Source organism: Bos indicus, chromosome 20 (genome assembly GCF_029378745.1).
Source record: "Bos indicus isolate NIAB-ARS_2022 breed Sahiwal x Tharparkar chromosome 20, NIAB-ARS_B.indTharparkar_mat_pri_1.0, whole genome shotgun sequence".
NCBI classification, from domain to species: Eukaryota; Metazoa; Chordata; class Mammalia; order Artiodactyla; family Bovidae; genus Bos; species Bos indicus.
Window position 1 is genome coordinate 70772695 of NC_091779.1, and position 18811 is coordinate 70791505.

An 18811-nucleotide genomic window follows, 5' to 3' on the forward strand; every position below is an offset into this window, starting at 1 on the left:
TGAAAGGCCCAGGTGTCAGCAGGTTGGTCTTGAAGGAGAACCCGTCGCAGGCGCCCCTCCGGCATCCAGTGTTCCTGCCCTCCTGGGCCCACCCCGGCCGTGGCCGTGTCCCCGCGTCCCTGTCTCTATCGTCACCTGGCCATCAGTCCTCCTTAAGAGGACACCAGTCCCTGAACAGGGCCCACCCCGTGCAGCGTGACCTCATCTTGACTTGGCCATATCTGCAGAAGTCCTGTTTCCCAGGGAGGTCACCCACAGGCCCTGGGAGGTCAGCCGCGGGCCCGGGGAGGTCACCCACAGACGCAGGGAGGTCAGCCGCAGGCCCGGGGAGGTCACCCGCGTTTCCAGGGAGGTCCCCCACGTTTCCGGGGAGGTCACCCGCGGGCCCAGGGAGGTCACCCGCGGGCCCGGGGAGGTCACCTGCGGGCCTGGGGAGGTCAGCCAGGCACCCTGGGCTCTCTGGCTCTTCCCCCAGTGACACAGGTGACCGGCGGGTCAGCCCTGTCTCTCTCTCCTGACTTGTCATGGGTGGTCCCGCAGGTGGGGGGCTCCCAGCCGTCCTCTAAGACTTCAGTGCTGTCCCTTATCCCTTGTGGTCGGCACCCACGGGGAACCTCTGGGGGGGTCACCGCACCACGGGCAGTGCCCATCGGCCCCACCCCCCACAAGCACCCCGCCCTCTCTTTCAGCTCTGATAAAGTACATCCGGCCGGTGTTCGTGTCCCGGACAGACCAGGACTCCCGCAGGAAGACAGTGGAGGAAATCAAGAGGCGGGCACAGTCTGGAGGGAAGTGGCCACAGGTGGGCGGCCTTGCTTCTGTCCTGTGTGGATTTATTCTGAAAGGCATGAACGTGGGGGTCAGAGGGGAAATGGAGCCCTGAGGGCCAGAACTTGGCTTCCCTGGAGACACTGTGTTTCATATTATTTTTGATAAATGCAAATCCAAAAATGTGCTTATATATCAGGTATTTTTGGTTCTGGCATTTTAAAATAAGAAATGGGGGAAAATAATTTTCACATGCATCTGAAGTTCCCAAGTAATCTTTTAAGTTCTGCGTCAGAACTAGCGGGCTGGCCTGGCTCCGGGGTCAGCGGTGTCCGAATGCTGCACAGGGCTGCATCCCCTTGCTTCTCAAAGCTCGAGCCTGCCTGGCACGCTTCGGTTCCCTTGGGGCCCCAGGAAGGCTGGCCTGGGCTGTGGGGCAGAGTCCTCACCCAGCGGTAGCGTGGGTGTGGTGTGACCCCTGCTTTTTACATACCTAGTTTTTCTTTTCTGTTGAGCCGCCTTGAGAAGCTGGAGCCCCACAGGACTCTCTGGGTTCTGGCTGCTCAGAAAACAGTGACGGCCTTGCTGGTGGGCCCCCTGCCCATGGATGGGCAGCCCCTGGGGGGCTGTGCTTCCAGGGTCCCGGCTGCCACCCCCACAAGAATGGCATGACCCCCCTCCTCCATTCCGCTCACCTGCCCGACCCAGGGTTGGACCCAGCCCCCTGGAGCTGGTCTTTCCTCCAGGGCCCGGGGTTGAAAGCAGCCTATGGGCGGGATTTTCCAGCACGGGGGGGAGTTAGCTTCCACCCCCTGCCCGAAGTCGGTACGAGTCCGAGAGACGGGAGATCCCGGTGACAGGGTGTTAATATTTTCCAGCACAGGGGGGAAGTTAGCTTCCACCCCCTGCCCGAAGTCGGTACGAGTCCGAGAGACGGGAGATCCCGGTGACAGGGTGTTCACTCCGCTGCTGGTTCCGAGGGTGTCTGCGTTGTGGGCCTGGCCCCGGCCCACGAGGCCCCGTCCTCAGCCTCACGCTCCCCGCCCGCGCGCCCCTGTCCTGCCTGTGCCCGTGGGCTGGCCCATGTCTGGCCCACGCGGCGGCTCCAGTGGGCACCGCGTGTCCCGTTATCAGAAGGTGCCTGCTGTTTGTATTTCTGTCATTTCCAGAGTTTAGTAAAACCAGCAGTTAGAGGGGGTTCATGACGCTTCTGTCTGCCTCTCACCTTTCTCCACTGAATGTGTTTGAAGTGCCTGAACCACATCGGGCCCAGAATTAGCAGGTTGGGAAGTTGGCCCCTGAACCTGCACTTTGATGCTGATTTTTTTTTTTTTCCTCTCATTTCAAGATAATGATTTTTCCAGAAGGCACGTGTACCAATAGGACCTGCTTAATCACCTTCAAGCCTGGTAGGTAGTGTCTTAGTTATCTCTCTTTCTCTGCAAGAAGGTGGAGGAGCCCCTCACCCCCGGCAGAGTGCCTTGGCCCGGAGTGTTCTCCTGTCTGTCTCCTGCGACCCTGGGGTTTGGTCTGAGTGTCCGTGGCCGGCACGGGGTGTCCACGGCCGGCGCCCAATGGCCTCTGACCGGGAAGCCCACTCTGTTCCGAGACCCAGCCGGGCCGTGCGGGCGGGGGACGTGCCACTGCGGAAACGAGAGGTGTCCCTCCTCCCTCCACAGGTGCCTTCATCCCGGGGGTTCCCGTCCAGCCTGTGGTTTTGCGGTACCCGAACAAACTGGTGAGTGAGTTCTCCCGGGCACACAGGTCCAGCGAGTGTTCCAGAGTGTCCCCCCGTACTCGCTCCTGAAGCCCTGCTCTCGTGGGTCACAGAGTCCTGGCCCGTCCTTGAGCCGGGCCCACTGGTGTGAGACCCCCGTCTCCTCAGCCTCTCTGCCGCCCGCTCACACTCGGGACCTTTTAAAACCGAGACTAAGCCACACCGAGCTTCCTCGGGAGCCTCGGCATGATGGGGCATGGCGGGGGCGGGGGCTGGCACAGACACGCTGGGATCCCTCTGACGTCTGTGGGCCCCAGAGGCTTTCGGCGCCCCTGCTTCCGAGCCGGGTCCATGGGCCCCAGGTCTGTATGCTGAGCCTGTGCCTGCTGGTGTGGATAGACCCGGGGCCTGAACGCCTGTAGAGCCGGCAGCCACGTGGGCTGGTGCAGCCGTCCTTACGGCTCTGAAGAGGTGCGCTCCTTGGCCGGTTTCTGAGAATGAGGATCCGTCACCAGCCTGTAGAGCTCTAGATTTCTCCCTCTTCAGTTTGTTCTGTCAGCTCGTTTGAAGCAGGGCACTGGGCGGCCCTGGGAGGAGGGGGATTGTGGGGACGAGGGGCTCTGTGGGGACTCACGGCTGCTCTCCTGCCCCCAGGACACCATCACGTGGACGTGGCAAGGCCCGGGAGCGTAAGTCAGAGCCCGCCCTGTCCTCCCCTCCAGGGGCCCCCGAGCTGCTTACTTTAGGGGTCGCCACGCCAGCCAGCAGTTCAGTTCAGTCCAAGGAGTCCAGCTGCATGAGGCAGCCTTCCCTGCACCCAGGATCCCGGGACTGAAGTTGATGGTCCTCCCTCAGCCGGAGGGGAACGAATTCCTCTTCTCGCCTGTGTCTTGTCCACTCAGCGATCAAGTGCACAGCTTGACCCTGGAAAGGAAGGGGGCGCGTGGGGCCCCCACCCCTGCAGCTGCAGGGGCACACGGGGGCCCAGGTGCCGGCGTGTGTGCTGGTGTTTGGGGGCGGGGTGGTCCTCCCAGGGCCCCTGGCATGCCTGAGTGGCAGGGGTGGCATCACCAAGGCTGGAGTGGGAGATGAGGAGCCAGGGGGAAGCTGGGAGAGGGTCTGGGAAAGGGGTCCTTCAGGGTCCTGGCCAGCTAGGCTTAGAGCGGGCCATGAAGAGGTGGCTGTTGGGAGGGGTGCCATGACCTCAGGCCTGGGGGGCCTGGAGGGCCCTGATGCTGCGGAGACGAGCCGTCCTGAGCTGGAGGGCAAGCAGGGCTGCGGCCTTGGGCCACAGCAGGCAGGCATGGGCGTCTCTGATGAGCTCGGCCTAGTCCTCAGGGCTGGGTCCAGGAAGGCTCAGCGCCTCCCGGAGACCGGCCTGCTCAGGGGTGCCCTCTGCAGGGGAGCGGGGCGTGGAGACTCGGCTTCAGAGCTGCAGCGAATGAGACTTAACCATGCTGTAAATCTGCTCATGTTTAAGGTTGAAAATCCTGTGGCTCACCCTGTGCCAGTTTCACAGTCAAGTGGAAATTGAGGTTTGTCTAGATGCGGCGTGCGCGTCTTGCGGGGTCTCTACTGGCGCGATGTTTCACGGTGTCGGGCCGTGTGTGTCGATGAATGCTACCTATGCCCCGTTAGGGCCTCCATGGGCAGCGTGTTACCAGGTTGACGTCTACACAGATGCAGTGTTATATCAGATCTCTGTGGACGTGATGTTACACAACATCCTGCTGGTATCTCTACAAGGTTACAGGTTATCTGTCTTGCTTTGAACGCTCCGTTTCTCATGGCTTCTTAGAGGGCTTCCCAGTGGTTCCGTCACTTTGTGTCTCTTGTATGACCTTTTATCCGTTCAGATGGAATTTTAAATCTCAACAGGAAGCTAAGCCCATTGTTCCCTTATTATGGTTAGTTTAGCTTAAGAGCATATAAAGTTCGCACACAAGCAATTAATGATTCTCTTGGCTTGTATTTTCACCTGATGCTAACACAGCTGGCATCGTACTACCAAACTTACCACACTCTTGTCCTCTGCTGAATACCCGCTCAGACAGGCGGACTGCCGGCCAGTCTCCAGCCCATCTCCAAAGTCCCAGTACCCGTCCTCTCTGCTCAAACATGCCACATTCATGCAGCCTGTAAATTTAATCGAGTAGATGAGGAATAGTCTGTTTTCTTAAAAGTGGAATTCACTTGCTACTCCTACATCTGATAAATGAAAGGCTGGTCTTACGCAACGTAAAGCTTTTCATTTGCTGCTGCTGCTGCTGCTGCTCAGTCGCTTCAGTTGTGTCCGACTCTGTGTGACCCCAGAGACCTTCCAGTAAACGCTGCAGAGTAAGGCTGGATTTACGCGTGGTCCCGGCCTTCAGCCAGGCTTTTCACTAGAAATAAGCCACTGAGTAAAGGACTGAGCTGAAAGGGCCGTGGCCCGAGTCCAGGGGCGGCCGGCCCACAGCCCAGCACGTCTGCTGTGGCTCATCTGCTGGTGGCGGAAGGCAGCAGCGGGGCGAGACTCTGGGGAGGACGCCCTGTTTTACACTGGCTCCTAATTAAGAGTTGAAACTGTGTGGCTTTGTGACGTCGCTCTGAACTCCTTCCTGTGTCACCCCTACAAGGCGCCAGTGCTGAGGAGGAGCTGTTGCTCTTGCAGAGTTTTTAGAAAGGTAGCAGTGAGTGAGAGACCAGACTTATCTGATGAGAGTGGATAGGGTGGCGGGCATTCCTGTATTCTTGAGTATCCGTGTTAAAAGGGTGCAGTGATGTTTTTTTCCTTTTCTGCAATGGAGCCTGGCCCGAGGTGTGGGCCTTACGTGCATAAAGCACTGTGTGAGCTTCAGTCACACAGACACCCGAGTTCCTGGGGCGATTTACCCTGCCCTCCAAATACAGTAGCTGTCCAAAAGCTGCTGAGAGCCTCTCACAGGAAACACAGAACTGAGACCGTGAGAAACGGGAGCACATGTTTGATTCTTCTGCATCTAAAGACTGAGCCCCTGGGTGAAGTTACCGCTCCATGCCCTGGCTCCGGCATCGAGGGAGTGGTGCTCCTGGTGAGGCAAGGGGGTTTGGGAGTGTGCACACGTGTGGGTGTGTGCATCTGTGTGTGCACACGTGTGCCCCTGCTTGAGCAGGAGTGACAGCCCCAAAGACAGTTCCTGTGGAAGGTGCCCTGACCGCCCTTGATCTGCCAGGGTGGAGGTCGCGCTGTGGTGACGGCGGCGGGGCGGGGGGAGTCCGCTCCTGCAGGTGACCGGCTTCTCTGTGTCCGCAGTTCCTCCCCGTGTACACGCCCTCGGAGGAGGAGAAGAGGGACCCCGCCCTGTACGCCAGGAACGTGCGCCGTGTGATGGCAGAGTGAGTGAGCCCCGCGCCCGCCCCGCCCCCAGCGCAACCGGGTGGGGGTTCCCTGGACGCCCCAGTGCCCTTGGCCTCGCCAGGCACTCATTACTCGGTGTCCTTGTCCGCCGGTGTCCTGGCCTCGCTGTAGACCAGCCGGCAGCGGGGGGAGCTGGGTTTGAACCAGCCTGGCCGAGCGTCAGCCAGACTGTGCTTGGCCGCGCACTTTGTCTCCCGGTCCCGCTGGAGGATGCCTCTGCTTGTTCAGCCTTCGGAGGACGGGTCGCTGCCCCCGAATTCTCTGCATTGCAGCCTTGCCTGTGAGCCAGCAGTGCCTGCGGGGCTGTGTCTGTGCGTGCCCCGTGGAGACAGGCAGCGGGACCGTGAGCAAGAGTGCGCTGGAGGGCCTGGGCCGGCACGTCCTGGCTGCCCTCCCCAAGAGCATTACTGAGGTTCTTCCTCTGCTGAGCGTGGGTTTTGTGCACTTAATCCTGTGTCGCTTATGTGATGGCGTGCCTGCAGCCAGGAGCATCCCCCCCTCAGTTTCCCTGCGGCTCCCGGCTGGTTTCAGGCTCCGGCAGCCTCATCCCAGAGGTGTTCGGTCTGCCCACATGCCTCAGAGCCTTGGTGCTGGGAGCAGAGTCTGGGGGGGACACGCCCCACCCCACCCCAACACTGACTCTGGGACAGAGCCGCCGGGCAGCAGGAGGCACTCGACTCTCACCTTTTGGGTAGTCAGGGCGGTGAGTGACCCTGACCAACTGCTGGACAGATACACTGTCCACAGAGTCAAAGGCCTGACAGTTTGCATGTGATTTTTTTGTTGTTGTTTAGTTTATATTCAAGTAAATTAACTATTAAAAATCTTGAATATGTGCCCTAAGGAAACTTATGCTGTCACACAGTTTGTATCGGCCCAGTGGGAAAGGACAGATACCCATGGGGTCTCCTCTTGCCTCACGGGTGCAGGAGGATTCCAGAACCATGAGGGTCCCACCCAGGGTCCCACAGGCCTTGCAGGCGGCCCGGGGACACTCTGGACCTCCTGCTGTGGCTCTGGCTCCCATCCCCACATGGCCAGACTGCATGCTCTTAAGGGGAATTGAGCGGCCGCGGAACGGAGCCTTCAGGGTCATCGCCATGGCAACCAGGAACCACGGCCGTGCCCTCCTACCTGCCAGGGACTAGGTCCAGGGCCCTCAGAGACCAAAGCCCAGGAGGCTGGAGCGCCTCGTGTGTGGTGGTCTTGTGCGCTGCCCTCCGCGTCCTCGGGTGTGGAGCCTTGGATCCGGAGGGCCGACTGTCCCGCCGAGACGAGTGAAAGCCCACTCGGTTATGGAGACAGGGTTGGCAGGGTCGTTTTCGATACCTGGTAAATTTCCTACCATGAATGCACTTTCCATAAACGTCAGGAGAAGGGTGTTTTCCGTGAAATCTGAGACAGCCTGTGGGATGACCGGTTTTGCCTCCCTCTGACCTCAGGGCAGTGCCAGCCTGGAGAGCAGGGTGCCCTGCACCTCGAGGGCGGCCTCCTGTCCCTGAAGGCGGCTGATGCGGGCTCCATCCCTCATGGGCAGAACTGCAGAGGTACCAGGCTGGCCCGCAGCTGGGCAGCCCCAGGCCCCCAGTCACTGAAGTCTGCGGTCAGCTGTTCAGCCTCTGTGTTTAGTGCCGAGCGTGGTACTTACTATCATTGCCATTATTTTGTATTTTGGCTGCACTGCTTGGCACACAGGCTGGTTCCCTGACTAACAATCGACCCCAGGCCTCCACAGTGAAAGCGCCAAGTCCTAACCTCTAGGCTACCTGGGAGCTCCCTGAAATATGCTCTTTAAACATCAGCGGTTTACATGCCTCGGCATCCAGAGCGCTCAGCGCCCAGCTGCTCCTGTTAAAGGCTCCTACGTGGAGGTGGTGGGTGTTTGTGGGCTCCACGGGCACCCTCATCCCATCCTGCAGGCTTGGGGGAGCCCAGGGGGAGGTCAGGGGCTCCCTCCTCCCTCCAGACCCTGCTCAGGGCCCCCCAGACGTGGCTTCTGGGGGGAACTGACAGGAGGGGCCTCAGTCCAGCAGGGCCGGGGGCAGGCCTGCGGCTTCTCCCCGCATCACGCGCAGGTGGGAACGGCCCGGGGAAGCCGAGCCTGCCCCTCTCTGTTGGGTGGGAGGACTCAACGGGGCGCTGCCTGTCCTGCCTCCTAGGTCGGGGGCGGGGGGCCCCCCCAGAGCAGCTGGTCCCCTCATGCGTGTGCAGACTCTCGTCCGGCTTCCACACCCTCTGACGCTGCGGGGCTTTGTCCCCCGAGTCCCTCCCCGAGGCTGCGTGCCAGCAGGAGACCCCGAGCCGCGCGGACGTGCCCGGGGCTCTGCCGGTGAAGCCGCCTGTTCCTCCAGCACCCCCCGTGCCCCATGTCTCACCCAGGGGGTCACTCCTGTTCTTGGGGAGCTGGTTCTCTCCATGACTCCCCTCCACCCTGAACGCCACCTGTATCCTTATCAACTTCTACTTTTAATGTGTAACTAAGCTTCACTGAGGCTGCAGAACATGGAAACCTAAGCAGAAGCACCACTTACAGGGCAGACAGCTTGGGTCGTGCGGAGGGCAGTCTCTTATTAAAAACGCACACGTTCGGGGGACAGACCACTTCAGGGCGCTGCACCCACGGGTCCCAGAGCAGGAAGTAGGGCGTGTGACTCGGCAGGCGTCACTGTCGCATGGCTCTCTGCCATCAGAGCTGAGCCTGGAGCGAGAAGGGCCAGGACTCGGGGCCTTCGCGTGTGACGCCGCTGTCTGGCCGCTGCATTCCTGGGACAGTCACCCTGCTGCCCTGGGGGCGGCTGACCCGGCCCGTCCTCTCCCGCAGGGCCCTGGGCGTCGCTGTGACGGACTACACGTTCGAGGACTGCCAGCTGGCCCTGGCGGAAGGCCAGCTCCGTCTCCCCGCTGACACCTGTCTTCTGGAGTTTGCCAGGCTTCTCCGGGGCCTGGGGTGAGTCCCCTGGCCCTTTGCTCGTGGGCACTGAGTCGGGACGGCCGTCTCATGGGCACTTGGGGCAAAGGAGTGAGACCTTTCAGCGGGCACAGGTTTCGTGTGGGCCCCGCCTGGGCACTGATGACAGCCCGGAGGTCGCAGGCGGAGGACAGCTGAGACAATTAACGGTGCTCCTTCTGAGGTTTCGGGGTTTTTTTTTTCAAACGCCAGCGTCATTCCACGCACAGGTGTCTTAAACCCTGAATGGCTGGCCTGACTGTCTCCTTATGGACGGCCTCTCCGCCCCCCAGCCCCGCCCCGCATCCTGGGAGGGCCTGTCCCCGGGTGGGCCCGCACGCCACAGGGTCCCAGCGCTTGCGGAGGGCACAGTCGGCCCTCGGGCTTCCAAAAGAGCCCCTCTTCCCGAGGACTGACTGATGCTCCATCTCGGAATCACCTTCATGGTTTGCGGGGTCTTAAGACGTAACAGTGAAGCTTCCATTTTCAGCATTCCGTGACTTTATTGAAAACAATCTTCCCCTCATATTTTTTCTTTAGACTAAAACCAGAAAAACTTGAACAGGATCTGGACAGGCACGCAGAAAGCGCCAGAATGACGCAGGGCAGGAGGGTGACGCTCCCCGAGTTCGCGGCGCAGCTGGGGGTCCCCGAGTCTGAGTCGCTGGAGGACCTGTTCTCCCTGTTTGATGAGGTAGGGGGTGGGGTGGGGTGGGGTGGGGACAGCTGTTTTTCCCTGGGGGCGATTTTGGAAGCAAAGGAGAGACCAGCCTTTGCTGCCCGTCTCCCTAGCCACCTGTCTTTTGGTGTGTCTTCTCCTGAGCTTCTCAAACGCAAATAGAAATCTGGCTTTTAAGTCAGTGTTTGCCGACCAGCACGCCTGTAGTTGGGGAACTGAAGCTGGTCACTCGAAGACCCCTGATGCCACCTGTGCCCTCGGAGGTGGCGGGGCCCTCGCTGAAGGCGTCTCTCCCCAGGGCGGCGGCGGGGAGGTGGACCTGCGCGAGTACGTGGTCGCCCTGTCTGTCGTCTGCCGGCCGGCCCGGACCCTGGACACCATCCAGCTGGCGTTCAAGGCAAGTGCGGTGCTTCTGCGACTTTAACATGTGGGGTCGGGGAGACACAGGCTCGTCTGACCTTGATACACTTAATAGTCCCTTAGGATGCTGGGGAACTCAGTCGTGCGGCAGCTCCTTTCACACGAGCTTGTACCAGCCATTGCTTGCAGAAAGGCCCAGAAGTGCCTCTGCCCGGCTCCTCCTAGATGAGAGTCCCCGCTCCCCTTCCTGAGTCCTGCTGGTGCCGAGCAGGGCCGCTGGGCTGTCTCTCCCCACATGGCCTCCCCGTCGGGTGCTGACCAGAAGGAAGCAGGGCTTCAGGACTGAAGAGCTACCTGCCCCAGTGTGACTCCGAGCCAGGCTGCTCATGAGGGGGGCAGTGAGTCTGGGAGGCGGGGAGAGGGTCATGCTGGAGTCCTGCCCCACCCAGATCCACCCAGCGGTCCCGAAGGCTGGTCTCGCGGGGTCAGCCCCCCAGGACGGAGCGAGGCGGGCCTTGCCCAGCGGAGTCAGTCCCCCAGGATGGAGCGAGGCAGGCCTTGCCCGGCAGGGTCAGTCCCCCAGGACAGACCGAGGCGGGCCTTGCCCAGCGGGGTCAGTCCCCCAGGATGGAGCAAGGCAGGCCTTGCCCGGCAGGGTCAGTCCCCCAGGACAGACCGAGGCGGGCCTTGCCCAGCGGGGTCAGTCCCCCAGGATGGAGCGAGGCAGGCCTTGCCCGGCAGGATCAGTCCCCCAGGACAGACCGAGGTGGGCCTTGCCCGGCAGGGTCAGTCCCCCAGGATGGAGCGAGGAGGGCCTTGCCCAGCAGGGTCAGCCCCCAGGACAGAGCGAGGCGGGCCTTGCCCGGCAGGGTCAGTCCCCCAGGATGGAGCGAGGTGGGCCTTGCCTGGTGGGGTCAGCCCCCCAGGACGGAGCGAGGCCTTGCCACCAAGAGACAGGCTCCATCTCTCAGGTACAGCTCACATGAGCAAGACTCACAGGCACCTACTGTGTGCAGGTCAGGGGACCTTGTCCCTCAGGGGTGGAGAACGCCGCCTCTGCCTTCCAGCCCCAGCAGACCTCCCCACGGCTGGGAGGGTCCCCCACGGCACAGGGTGGCTTCTGCTAGTCACAGCAGAGGCATTAACGGGCGGCATCAGAGCTTGGTGGACCCAGGCCGGAAAGCCTACCCGCGTCCTCCGGCCTCGGCAGGCACCTCTCGGGGCTCATCGCCCCTGTGCCAGCCTCGCCCCGGCAGGCGGCCCAGCAGCAGCTGCACGGACACCACTGGGTAGAATCTGCCGTTAAGATGGCGGCTGGTGGGGGGCGGGCGACCTGCTTTCAGTGCAGCCGCCGAGCACGACCATGAACGCCAGGGCGCCCACCCAGATCCAGGCGCACCGGCCGGCGGGGGCAGGGCCGCCTGTGCAGTTGCCCCGAGGCTCCCGGTGCTTCTCCATGATGGCCTCCCCTGCAAGAACCGCCCCTCCTGGGCCCCCCAGACAGTGGGCAGCCCCGTGTCCGGTGTCCCCACAGGGCGCCCGCGTGTGCTGCTCATGTGGACGGGCCGCCCCACCTGACGCTGACGACTCACAGGCTCTTCCTCCGTCCCCACCCGCAGACCAGGGTTGTGGCGCGCTTCAGCGGGTGCGGGCAGGCGGCCCCGAGACGCGGTGTGGGGGTTCTGCACCGTGCCCTGCCCGAGGGGTCCGTGAGGTGCCCTGCCCGGGGGTCCGCGAGGTGCCCTGCCCGGGGGATCTGCGCGGTGCCCTGCCCGGGGGGTCTGCGAGGTGCCCTGCCCAGGGGGTCTGCGAGGTGCCCTGCCTGGGGGATCTGCACGGTGCCCTGCCCGGGGGTCTGCGAGGTGCCCTGCCCAGGGTGCAGACGCGCCTGTGCCTTCCTCACGTGCTGGTCACAGTCCTTCCGGGCCGATGGTTGAGATGCAGCATTACCGTGGAGTTCAGGCTCCCAGAGACCCGTGCTGACCTGGGGCTTCCCCAGAGTGGTACTCGCGGGCAGCGTAATGTACTTCTGGGTCCCTCGTTTCCTCTTTCTCTATTGCTGTCAGTTCAGTTCAGTCCAGTCGCTCAGTCATGTCCAACTCTTTGCGACCCCATGGACTGCAGCACGCCAGGCCTCCCTGTCCATCACCAACTCCCGGAGGTTACCCAAACTCATGTCCATGGCGTCGGTGATGCCATCCAGCCATCTCATCCTCTGTCGTCCCCTTCTCCTGCCGTAAATCTTTCCCAGCATCAGAATCTCTTCAAATGAGTCAGCTCTCTGCATCAGGTGGCCAAAGTATTGGAGTTTCGGCTTCAAAATCAGTCCTTCCAATGAACACCCAGGACTGATTTCCTTTAGGATGGACTGGTTGGATCTCCTTGCAGTCCAAGGGACTCTCAAGAGTTTTCCCCAATACCACAGTCCAAAAGCATCAGTTCTTCGGCGCCCAGCTTTCTTTATGGTCATCATCATGTGACCTGCAGATAGGGTCGTGGTGCAAACACCATCAGCTCAGGAAGGTGAAGGGGGGAGCCCCGGTGGCTCCTGGCCTTTCTCAGACAGACAGCAGGGTCGTCTCTGGATGTAGAGACAGGTCCCCTCACTTTTGGCATCACAGATTCAGGCCTCAGGCCCGGTCGTCTCCCCAAAGCGTCTCAGCGCTGGTGGGTGGGAGGCGCCCACGGGCTGGGCTGGACTGTGGGGCTCTGGAGCCTATGAGAGAGGTCTGTCTGCAGATAACCTGGTTTGACAACCGTAAAGAGGAAGCGAGATACGAGGGGATTCGGGAGCTGTCCACCCCATAGCCCCAGGCCGGGGACGGGGAGCGGGCTGGGCCCCGGAGGCAGTGGAGGCAGCCCCCCAACACGGAAACCTGGTGGAGGCTGCTGGAAGCGCCTGGTGGCAGGTTTCCCACTTCCGGAAAGCTGTGTGTGCAGGTGGCCGGCTCGTCTTGCTGACAGAATTCAGTGAGCCCCCCAGGGTGCCGGGTGGGGCCTGAGCTCTGCCCGACCCGGGGAGCAGGTGTCCTGCCCTGGGGAGCCCGGCTCCAGGCAGGAGGACTGAGTGGATACTCCAGAGGTCATGGGGTCAGGGAGCAGCTGGGCCTGGGGGCCCCCAGGTCACAGAGTGGGGAGCGGAGCCCGCAGGAGGCACGGGGGTGGGCAGCCCCCAGCTCTGCCAGAGCCTCGGGGGGCCAGGGGGCCTCCTCCAGAACCGGGTGAGAGGGGCGGCATTGGGAAGGTGGGCCGCACAGGGACAGGGGCTGCGGGTGGGTCTCAGCCCGGTGGTAACCAAGGCTGTGGGTGCACCGGCCCATGTGGCCTCACTGTGGTTGCAAGGCTTCAGCAGCGATGACCGTCAGGGACCCCTGAGAGGACAGGCCTGTCACTCACAGGTCCTGGAGGGCCCACAGCGCCCCCGCATAGCAAGGTCACTGGCAGAGAGTGGATTGGGCTCTGCCTTTGGGGGGGTGAGGGTGGGGCCTGGGGCTTCGGGGTTCACTCTTCGGCGGTGAATTCAAAGCAGAAGGGGGAAAGTTAGAGAAGGAGGGGAGAGGGGATCACTGCGGTGGCCCACTGAGTGGGTCACCAGGGCTCCTTGGAAGGGGACCTTGGGGGCTGGGGGCCGGCCTTGCTCCTCACCCTGCGGTTTGCCAGTGACCACAGGTCACGGCTGTGGTGTGTTCACCCAGGGGGACGTCTGAAGTGGGCACCTCGCAGGCAACGGCCGAACGCCAGGCCATTGCAATGCAGTGTCCATAGCACCGTGTCTGGTGGATTTAAGACGTAAGAGCAGGGAGTTCAAGGCCCGAGGGCTGGGTCGTGGACCTGGGCTCCTGCCCAGCCTGAGAGCGGAACAGCCGCGGACTGTGTGGCAGGGGAGGCCTCTGGGTGACGCCCGCCCTGCCCCGCAGATGTTTGGGTCCCAGGACGGCAGCGTCGAGGAGCACGCCCTGTCCAGCATCCTCAAGACGGCCTTGGGGGTGGCGGAGCTGACAGTGACCGACCTCTTCCGGGCCATAGACCAAGAGCGGAAGGGCAGGATCGCGTTTGGTGAGTGGCCGGGAGCCGGGGAGGACACCCCCGTGCCAGGTGGGGCGCCCCGCTCCCCTGCGCCACCTGGGGCCTGGCAGGGCTGGGGCAGGGCTCCCAGTCTCCTCTGTGCGGTGGTTCACTGCATGGTCTGTCTGGCAGTGAAGCAGACGCCCTCCCCAGGGGCTGCCTTTGGGCGGAGATCAGGGCCCCTGGGGCCAGGAGGGGTTCCGCCCTGACTCCTAGGGCACCTCCTCTCCGGGGGGCTTGGCCCTGGCACTTGACGGCTGCGCGCCTCGGGCGGGAATCCACCCTGACGAGGGCAGCAGGAGCCCCGAGGGCAGCCGGCTCATCAGAGGATGAGCCGTAATCTCCCTGAGATGAGCGCTGAGTTTGCTCAGGAAAGGTCACCTTGTTTGGCTGTGTTTTAAAATCACATCCAAATGTCAGGAGGAGCCGCCACGCCTCGCTTTGGGTGTGCACGCCTTCGGTAAAGGGGCCGCGGGGAGCCAGGGCTACCGCTGCTCTGAGCCCCCAGACTGCAGACCCTATGGAGGCTGTTCCTGCCGCCCGAGGGAGCACGGGCGCTTCTCTGCAGCCGCCTGGAGCCTGCGGCGCCCCGACCTGGGGCTCAGAGCATCGCCGAGCCCCCAGGGCACCCCCAGCAAAGCCCCAGGGCGTCCCCCACCCAGAAGCCAGGTCTCAGAGTCACCGGGAGACACAGCACAGGCCCCGCGAGGGCTCAGGGGGACCCTGCACTGGGTGTCCCCAGGGCACAGCCGAGTCCGTCTCAGGACACTGAGCACTCAGGACACACCACGGACTTGAGCCTTCAGTTCCCGGAAGGGCGTGGCCGAGGCTGCGTGGCGGCCGCCCAGGTCTCCGCGGTGACTGGAGCGCCACAGAAAAAACGCGCGGGGCCTCCTTGGCGTGCACGTCGATCCTCCTGGGCGTGCACATAGATCCCAAGACGCCCCTGGGTGTGAGGGGGGCGCCCGGAGAGACGCCAGGCTGGAGACCTTTGCCCCCCACGCTCTAAACCAAGGTGCCCGTGTCTCTCCAGCCGACTTCAAGAGGTTCGCGGAAGCGAACCCCGACTTCGCGGAGGAATACCTGTACCCCGAGCAGACGCGCCCCCGGAGCTGCGCCCGGACGCCCCCGGCTCCCACCCCCAACGGCTTCTGCGCCGACTTCAGCCCCGAAAACTCGGCCACTGGGACGGAGCCTGTTCGCAAGAAGCTGGACTAGGGCGGAAGGGTCTGGAGAGAGCAGGCCTGTGCTCAGCCGGCCTCACACTCCCGCGCGAGCTGCCTGTGCCCTGCCCTCGGGCCGGGTCCTGGGCGGAAAGCCGCAGCAGCTCGCGGGGGCCGCTCCGCCCGCTTCCAGGCGGCGCTCGGGGCCCCTCAGTTGCTTTGTCCTCACCTCGAGCCTCGGCTCTGCCCCCATCCTCTCCCTCGGGCCCTCCGGTCCGGTCCAGGCAGTGCGGGCCGGCGGCCTCCACGGGCACTTGAAGGTGTGACTCCCGCCCGCGTGTCGATTCCAGCACAGTCTCCGCCGCCCTCCGCGGAGTCCGCGGGCGGGGCCGCCGTCGGATTTTTAAACGTTTCTATATTTGCAGGAGCTCATGAGTCTTTTGTAAACTTCATTTAGATACTTCAGGAAACATTCAGCCTTTTTTTTACCAGAAGAGAATCGTTTTTCTACTTCGTTTTCCTTTGAGGGTCGGAGGATATTTATTTATAGGCCCTTTTTTGGTAGATCCTGGGGCTCTTTGGGGCTTTGAGTTGACCTTCTCTCCAGCCCCTTCCATCCGGGCAGCCCCCCTGCCCCGCCCCTGCGTTGGGGAGCCACAGGCGCCCCGTCCGGAGCCGCCTTGCTGCCGCCTCAGCCCTCTTCAGCCCCGCTGCTCTTACACCAGCTTGGGGTTTCTGTTTCGGGGTGACCGGATCCACTTAAGCGAGTGCAGGCTGGGACCAGAGCCCAGAGCGTGGGGAGGGGAGTCCGGCCGCGGTGGAAGCCGGCGGGGGCTCCTGTCTCCCCGGCTGGCACCCTGAGGGCACAGTCAGTCCCCAGGAGGCTCCGCCAGCCGCTGACTCCCCCCAGCACCCTCCTTTGCCCCAGGTTTCCCGGGGTATCAGGAGCCAGGGGAGCCTCAGGGAAGGAAGGTGTGGGGAGCAGGTGGTGGGGTTCAGGGAGACCTGGGGGCTGGGGTCCCTGTCTATGCCCGGAGGTGGGGGGCAGCAGCTCCGGGCTCAGGGAGGGGCTCCAGGGGCCTCCTTCACGCTCACGAAATGACCTTGATTCATTTCCTCAGGACATGATTAGAAACGTGTCCTCAAAGCACAATGACAACCACACAGTGTGTTTCTGGAGCAAAGCTTCTGGGTTTGTTTGGGATTTTTTTTTTTTTTTTTTTTTTAATTTCCAAGGCGATTGGATTTTGTCTTAGGGCCATGGAAAGTGGCCACCAGAGCTGGAATTGCAGAACAAATATTTACTGACTTCCTGAGGCTCGGAGACCTACATGTCGACAGACAGAAGGACAGGCGTCAGGAAAGGAAACCCCCTTCACTTCCGTTCATTCCAGAGCCCCTCCCGCCCCGTGTGGGGCAGGGGGCACCGGACATCATTCCAGGGCGCTGGCCTGTAGGACACAGAACTTCTAGCACAGACTTGGCAGCAAACAGGACTGAGGTCATGACCATAGAGTGCATGAAGGTTCATCTTTACAAGACAAAGCCCCGCGCCCGGCCATGAAGGAGGTGAACGAGCCGAGATGTTCTGAGCAGGGGCCTCGGCCCGCGTCTGTGGATGAAGGGGTTTTGAATGAAACGCTGCTATGCGTTTTCAGGAAAAAATCTCTGATAAACAGACCCTGAATGGATGTTTGTTCCTCCTGATTCTCTTTTCTCTTTCGTAGTGACTTAGGGCCGTGGGTTCAGAGCTGTGAATGTACAGAGCTCAGGGGTGAATCCCCCTTGGGTGGGACCAGGAGCTGCGAGGGGCCCACCGCCTGCAGGGGCCCCACAGGGTGCTGGGGGTGGGGGAGGGAATGGGCAGCTCCAAAACAGCCAGAGGTTTTCAATAGAACGAATAAAACATAGCGTCTTAAATGCTTGAGATTGCATTTTGTTATGTGTGTTTTTTTATTAGAAAGGCAACAGCAGGCGTGACTCAGCCTGTCACAGGAGCACCGTCTGCATGGTTTCTTGCTGCTTTTCTAGGAGGCTGGGAAAGCACAGTCATTGAAACTCCGTAGGAAACACTTTCTGGATAACAGGAGTGTCTGGATATTTCATGCTCACATAGACAGCAGCTGACGTTTCCCAGAACTCAACCTCCCAGGCTGTTTGCAGACCTGTGGTGTCAGTTTCTGTTCTTTCTCAGTGAAACCCATACCTTCCTCACACGCTGTTGAGCAGAGACCAGCAGGGATCTTGAATTCGGGCCCATCGACTCAGTAAAGGATTTAGAAATAGAAGGAAGAGCTGAGGTACTGCAGCCCCAAAAGCCGAACGTCGTGAGTCGTGAACACAGGGTTCTGCTGAGAGCAGCGGGTGGCCAGTGACCACACTGTCCATCCCTGCGGCCACGCAGTGTCCATCCTGACCTCCCTGTGAGACAGTGACTCCCATGATGTCATGACCCCTCCTCCACTCGCTCACTTCACTTCGGAGAAAGTGGGGTCCCACCGCCTCTGCTTAGTTCTAGTGCCAGTGGACATCGGATGCTCTGTCACATGGGAGACTAGGTGGTGAAGTTCCCACTCACTACCACTGCCGTCCCCACTGTAAAGCAAGAGGGGGGTGTACATACATGCACGCACACACACGTATACATGCATGCACGTGTACACACAGGCACACGCACAGATGCAGGTACATGTGTGCATGTGCACACACACGTACACACAGGCATGTGCACATGCATGCACGTCCATGCGCATGCATACACAGGTGCGTGCGTGCATGCACGTACATGTGTGCACATGGACATGCACGTGCACACGTGCACACGTACATGCATATGCATACCTGTGTGCACGGGGACACGTGCACATACACCTGTGCACACGTGCACGTGCATGTACGCACACACTCATTTCCATACATGTGTGCACATGTGTGCACGTGCATGCATATGTATGTGCCCACATGCATGTACATACATGTGTACACATAGGCACACAAACATACATACACACATGCCAGTCAGGAAGGCAGTTGCTAGGGCACCGCAGTCCTGCCTTCTGGGGCTGGTGTGTGGCTGAGGCTGGTATTCTCTGCTTCCTTCCCCTCCTCCCCACCCCCAGGCCACAGTCCCCACATACCTTGACCAGTCGGGTCTTTCCCAAGAGAAAGGAGTCACATTTTGTTTCCAAAGCACCTGGAGCCTTTGTGGTCTTGCCTCCACTAGTCACGGGTTCAGCTAGGAAAGAGCTGAGAGGCACCCAGAGGGTCCCCTGCCCCCTCTCTGCTGTCATTAGCATCTGTAACAGCACCCCATCCTGCTGCCTCACTGGCAGGAGGACCCCTAACAGCTGTGACCACCTAAGCTTGCAGGGCAGTGACTCCACTGTGTCCCTAAGTAGGAGCATCCCATTCGGGGGAACTGAGCCCTTAAGACAGACAAGCCCGGAGTAGCAGAGAAGTTTCAGGGCAGTGACAGGTGACCCCACTCCCTGTCCCCAGGCACCCCCCAACCCTGCGCATCTCCGCGTCCCCATGCCCATGTAGCCTCTCTCCTGGGACCCGCCAGGCAGATGCTCGGGGAAGAGAGAAGACGCTGATGCTTCTGCAGAAGTACAACGCCAGCCCCACTCACATTTCCCAGCCACTGTGCGCCACCTGGCCCCCAAGTCCCACAGGCCAGACACGTGTCCAGCAGACAGCGAGCCAGGACATCCCCAGACACAGAGCCACACAG

General features: G+C 61.5%; 1 protein-coding gene across 1 annotated transcript in view; it reads left to right on the top strand.

The window, feature by feature from the left end:
• Window positions 1-17005, top strand: part of LPCAT1 (lysophosphatidylcholine acyltransferase 1) — a 42800-nt gene extending 25795 nt beyond the window's left edge. The window contains exons 4-14 of the mRNA XM_070774888.1: window positions 690-802; window positions 2117-2177; window positions 2448-2506; window positions 3140-3174; window positions 3966-4020; window positions 5760-5842; window positions 8686-8811; window positions 9352-9505; window positions 9789-9887; window positions 13768-13906; window positions 14949-17005. Of these exons, the coding sequence (XP_070630989.1) occupies window positions 690-802; window positions 2117-2177; window positions 2448-2506; window positions 3140-3174; window positions 3966-4020; window positions 5760-5842; window positions 8686-8811; window positions 9352-9505; window positions 9789-9887; window positions 13768-13906; window positions 14949-15133 (1109 nt within the window). The 3' untranslated portion in view covers window positions 15134-17005. The remainder of the gene's footprint in view (window positions 1-689; window positions 803-2116; window positions 2178-2447; window positions 2507-3139; window positions 3175-3965; window positions 4021-5759; window positions 5843-8685; window positions 8812-9351; window positions 9506-9788; window positions 9888-13767; window positions 13907-14948) is intronic.
• Window positions 17006-18811: the final 1806 nt, after the last annotated feature.